Source organism: Pelophylax lessonae (assembly GCF_965119305.1).
Source record: "Pelophylax lessonae genome assembly, chromosome: 4".
Lineage (NCBI taxonomy): Eukaryota > Metazoa > Chordata > Amphibia > Anura > Ranidae > Pelophylax > Pelophylax lessonae.
Genome location: NC_138771.1, coordinates 467614543 through 467620542, shown reverse-complemented (window position 1 = coordinate 467620542; position 6000 = coordinate 467614543). Strand labels below are relative to the sequence as shown.

General features: G+C 42.8%; 1 protein-coding gene across 4 annotated transcripts in view; it reads left to right on the top strand.

Annotated features, from left to right (window-relative positions):
• Positions 1–2507: 2507 nt before the first annotated feature.
• The window catches only part of EBF1 (EBF transcription factor 1), a 468611-nt gene continuing 465118 nt past the window's right edge, over positions 2508–6000 (top strand). For all 4 annotated transcript variants that reach the window (XM_082253142.1, XM_082253140.1, XM_082253141.1 and 1 more), the window contains exon 1: positions 2508–2722. In XM_082253142.1, the coding sequence (XP_082109268.1) occupies positions 2589–2722 (134 nt within the window). In that variant the 5' untranslated portion in view covers positions 2508–2588. The remainder of the gene's footprint in view (positions 2723–6000) is intronic.

The following is a 6000-nucleotide window of genomic DNA, read 5'->3' as shown; positions in this document are numbered from 1 at the left end:
TGTCCTCTCCTCTACCAGTTGATGAGCTCCCTATGATCCCTTCCCTGTCCTCTCTTCTACCAGTTGATGAGTTCTTTCTGATCTCATCCCTGTCCTCTCCTCTACCAGTTGATGAGCTCCCTCTGATCTCATCTCTGTCCTTTCTTCTACCAGTTGATGAGCTCTTTCTGATCTCATCCCTGTCCTCTCCTCTAGCAGTTGATGAGCTCCCTCTGATCCCATCCCTGTCCTCTCCTCTACTAGTTGATGAGCTCTCTGTGACCACATCCCTGTCCTCTCTTCTACCAGTTGATGAGCTCCCTATGATCCCATCCCTGTCCTCTCTTCTACCAGTTGATGAGCTCCCTCTGATCCCATCCCTGTCCTCTCCTCTACCAGTTGATGAGCTCCCTATGATCCAATCCCTGTCCTCTCCTCTACCAGTTGATGAGCTCTTTCTGATCCCATCCCTGTCCTCTCCTCTACCAGTTGATGAGCTCCCTATGATCCCATCCCTGTCCTATCTCCTCCCAGTTGATGAGCTCCCTATGATCCCATCTCTGTCCTCTCCTCTACCAGTTGATGAGCTCTTTCTGATCCCGTCCCTGTCCTCTCCTCTACCAGTTGATGAGCTCCCTATAAACCCATGCCTGTCCTCTCCTCTACCAGTTGAGGCTCCCTCTGATCCCATCTTTGTCCTCTCCTCTACCAGTTGATGAGCTCCCTCTGATCTCATCCCTGTCCTCTCCTCTAAAAGTTGATGAGCTCCCTATGATCCCATCCCTGTCCTCTCTTCTACCAGTTGATGAGCTCCCTATGATCCCATCCCTATCCTCTCCTCTAACAGTTGATGAGCTCCCTCTGATCTCATCCCTATCCTCTCCTCTAACAGTTGATGAGCTCCCTCTAATCCAAACCCTGTTCTCTCCTCTACCAAGTTGATTAGCTCCCTCTGATCCCATCCCTGTCCTCTCTCCTCCCGGCTGATGAGCTCCCTATGATCCCATCCCTGTCCTCTCCTCTACCAGTTGATGAGCTCTATATGATCCCATGCCTGTCCTCTCCTCTACCAGTTGATGAGCTCTATATGATCCCATCCCTGTCCTCTGCTTTACCAGTTGATGAGGTCCCTCTAATCCCATCCCTGTCCTCTCCTCTACCTTTTAAATAGCTCTTTCTGATCCCATCTCTGTCCTCTCCTCTACCAGTTGATGAGCTCCCTCTGATCCCATCCCTGTCCTCTCCTCTACCAGTTGATGAGCTCCCTCTGATCCCATCCCTGTCCTCTGCTCTACCAGTTGATGAGCTCCCCCTGATCCCATCCCTGTCCTCTCCTCTACCAGTTGATGAGCTCCTTGTGATCCCATCTCTGTCCTCTCCTCTACCAGTTGATGAGCTCCCTATGATCCCTTCCCTGTCCTCTCTTCTACCAGTTGATGAGCTCCCTATGATCCCATCCCTGTCCTCTCCTCTACCAGTTGATGAGCTCTTTCTGATCTCATCCCTGTCCTCTCCTCTACCAGTTGATGAGCTCCCTCTGATCCCATCTCTGTCCTCTCCTCTACCAGTTGATGAGCTCCCTCTGATCCCATCTCTGTCCTCTCTTCTACCAGTTGATGAGCTCTTTCTGATCTCATCCCCGTCCTCTCCTCTAGCAGTTGATGAGGTCCCTCTGATCCCATCCTTGTCCTCTCCTCTACCAATTGATGAGATCCCTCTGATCCCATCTCTGTCCTCTCCTCTACCAGTTGATGAGATCCCTCTGATCCCATCTCTGTCCTCTCCTCTACCAGTTGATGAGCTCCCTCTGATCCTATACTCCCATCCTTATAACAATAGGCAGCGAGCGATCTTCTCCCAGCATCCAGCCATCGGCAACTTTCTCAGCCTCCCGCAGAAGAGGAAAAGGGAAAGTAGGCGTGCCGGTGAGGAGGGTTGATGGCCGAAGGCGGCGCTCTATTGGCTGCCTAGGCGGAGGAATAATAGCGGTATGCAAATGACGGGGCGTGTCTGCGAAGGCAATGCAACTCCCTATGGGGCTGGTGGGCGCGTGTGTAGCTTTGGGGGATAGTTAGTGTGGATTCCACAGGGAAGCGGAGACAGAGGCAAGGCAGGCAGGCAGGCAGGGGGGCAGCTATAGCACAGCATCCTCCTCCTCCTCCAGCACCGGGGCAAGAGGAGCCGTGCACTACTCCCCGCACTGAGTACAATCACTGCTCACCTAGTAGCGGTGCACAGGCACATCCTGCACACTGTTGCTGCCTCCCAATCCTAGTTGGAGGATACTGACCCTGGATCATCACTTCTTGGCTCTATCCTGACATCAGGAATATGACATTGGCTGGATCCAAGCTAACATCTCCAATCCCTTCCATTGTTCGCCCAACCTGCCTGTGATCTCCAGCTGATCAGCCTTGTCTTTGGTGGATGTGATCTTCTATAGCCGGACATTGTGGACCTCCTCCGGAGCCTTCTTCTTCCTCTTCTTCTTCCTCCTGGCTTTAGGATTGTCAGTCACTTCTCCAGAGAGGTCCCGGGGGGTGACCCCTGAGTGTGGCACTGCCAGAGAAGGAGCTGTGTGGAGAGAAGGGCAGCACCAGCCTGTGTTCATGTTTGGGATTCAGGAAAGCATCCAGAGGAGTGGGAGCAGTATGAAGGAGGAGCCCCTCAGCAGTGGCATGAATGCTGTCCGGACCTGGATGCAGGGAGCCGGAGTGCTGGATGCCAACACAGCCGCCCAGAGGTATGAGGCAGCCGGATAGCTGATGGCAGGACTGGGGGGTCAGGGAGGGTAGGGGGGCAACTGCTGCTGGGGGGAGGGAATGAGGGCATTACCTGGGAAGGGTAGGGGGGAAACTGCTGCTAGGGGGGAGTGGGTCAGGGCATAACCTGAGGAGGGTAGGGGGGCAACTGCTGCTGCTGGGGGGGGGGGTCAGGACATTACCTGGGGATGGTAGGGGGGCAACTGCTGCTAGGGGGGAGGGCGCTACCGTACTGACTCTACTGGCCGCATCTCACAGCATCTGTCCACTACACATCCTACCAGGGGCATTATTCTGTGATATATAATCACAAATCTAAACACTCACTGATCTATAGCTATTATCAGGACCAATATGGTATCATTAAACAAAAATTATATATACATACATATATAGTTATCATTACATTAGGGCCAGATTTGTATAATGATACCATTATAAATAAACACTCTATCTATCTATCTATCTATCTATCTATCTATCTATCTATCTATCTATCTATCTATCTATCTATCTATCTATCTATCTGTTAAATTATAAATTAATAAAATAATAAACTAATAAACCACTATTATATGGGTTAGATACAAGCTTTGTAAATCTACCCCTTTCTGTTTCAGATTGAGGCTTGTAAACTGCCAATTATCAATAAAAAGACTTGAGGTAAAAAAAAACAAACAAAAAAAAAACACTAATTTATATTTGTATAAATATATACATATATAATCCCATGTTCATAAAATAAGGATATCCATTTCAAGCTCAGCTGTTTTTGGCTTGCTGACATGCAAGTAGAGATTAAAGAAAAGAAAATACATAAATCTGTATTTGTGTTTTCATACATTGACAGGCAAGACTAGTAACAAAATCAGTGATTGATAAAAGCGGTTGACATGAGTCTAGTAGGAAAGTATGTAAAGTGCCTGAATAAAAGTTTCAGCACTTTGCCATGCAATAATAAAAGTTCTACGTTGGAGCAAGCAATATTCAGAATCGATCTATCTATCTATCTATCTATCTATCTATCTATCTATCTATCTATCTATCTATCTATCTATCTATCTATCTATCTATCTATCTATCAATTATTTATCAATTATCAATCACTCAATCTATATACTCATCTTTCTGGTATATATCCTCCAACAATTATCTATCTATCTATCTATCTATCTATCTATCTATCTATCTATCTATCTATCTATCTATCTATCTATCTATCTATCTATCTATCTATCTATCTATCTATCTATCTATCTATCTATCTGTCTATCTTCATCCATCAATACCTGTCTAAGGCTTCCCATACATTATGCAATTGTCTTCTACAATTTCCTTTAGATTTACCAAAACCATATAATATGAGGTCATACCTAAACACATTCAATTTGTATGCAATCAGGCAGGCCCTTGTACTACATACCATAGTTGAAGGTTAATCTAAAGGAAATTGAATAGGAAAACTGTATAATGTATGGCCAGCGTATCTATCTATCTATCTATCTATCTATCTATCTATCTATCTATCTATCTATCTATCTATCTATCTATCTATCTATCTATCTATCTATCTATCTATCTATCTATCTATCTATCTATCTATCTATCTATCTATTATCTATTATCTATAATCTTTCATTTATTTAACCTAATATTATTTAAATTATCTATCTATCTATCTATCTATCTATCTATCTATCTATCTATCTATCTATCTATCTATCTATCTATCTATCTATCTATCTATTAATTATTTATCAATTATCAATCACTCAATCTATATACTCATCTTTCTGGTATATATCCTCCAACAATTATCTATCTATCTATCTATCTATCTATCTATCTATCTATCTATCTATCTATCTATCTATCTATCTATCTATCTATCTATCTATCTATCTATCTATCTATCTATCTGTCTATCTTCATCCATCTATACCTGTCTAAGGCTGCCCATACATTATGCAATTGTCTTCTACAATTTCCTTTAGATTTACCAAAACCATATAATATGAGGTCATATCTAAACACATTCAATTTGTATGCAATCAGGCAGGCCCTTGTACTACATACCATAGTTGAAGGTTAATCTAAAGGAAATTGAATAGGAAAATTGTATAATGTATGGCCAGTTTATCTATCTATCTATCTATCTATCTATCTATCTATCTATCTATCTATCTATCTATCTATCTATCTTTGCAGCATCTACTTATTTCTCTCCTGATCTGTCAATATATTTAACTATAGAGATAGCATCTAATTATGTTCCAGTTGACCCATGCCTCCCTCCATTCATATCTTAATAAATTTCCATCCCAATTACCTTTCAGCAGTTCAGAATTGCCCCATAAATGTTTAAAAACTATGTTTCACTGAAGACAACCTTTCCTTCCTTTTAATAAATCAGATCATTTATCAAGCATAATGTATATTTTATAAACGATGAGGCAGTGGCTGAACTCTAGGCAGGGCGATAAGATTGATCCCCTTGTACAGTGACTTATAAATAGACAGGGGCCATTTTCTCTCTCTCTCTCTCTCTCTCTCTCTCTCTCTCTCTCTCTCTCTCTCTCTCTCCAACCCTAGCTGGATTTAGGATGAAATTAGCAGTCCTTTTTATGAATGTAACACCATAGGACTTGATTTAGGAGGATAGCATTCGCTGCATTGTTTCTGAAATGTGTTTCCAGTCAATGCTGTAAACCACAATCCACAAATAAAACTTTTTGGAGTTGGATGGGAATGAATTAAGCCAGGCTTAACCCCTTCAATCCGGCTGGGTTTTAACTTTGAGATTTTCTTCCACTTTATTTCTACAGCTGGATTAAATTAGACATACATATTCTTCTAAAACAATTGGAGAACTCTTAAAGATTTCACATTGTCAACTGTAAAAAAAAAAAAAAAAAAAGTTCTGATGTAGTACTTTAACTCAGGACCATGGGTATTAAAGCCAGGACTAGTCTGCATAGTTTGTATGTGTGAGATTAAGCAGCAGTGAAGTATTTTATGTAGTGGTTTTAAATCAACACTGAGAGGAGCTGGGATAAAGGCAGTGCTTTATGATTTGGGATTGTGTTTGCTTTGGGGGTGTAAATTAAACGAAACTGGGGGTTAGAGGCACAAAATAGAAGACAGTAATATTAAGGAGGGGGCAAAATGGGGTCACATAATGACTGTGGAGGTCTCTGCTCCTGATAAGTGAATCAAACTTATTACAGAACTGAAATAAAATTCGATTATGAATAAAGGG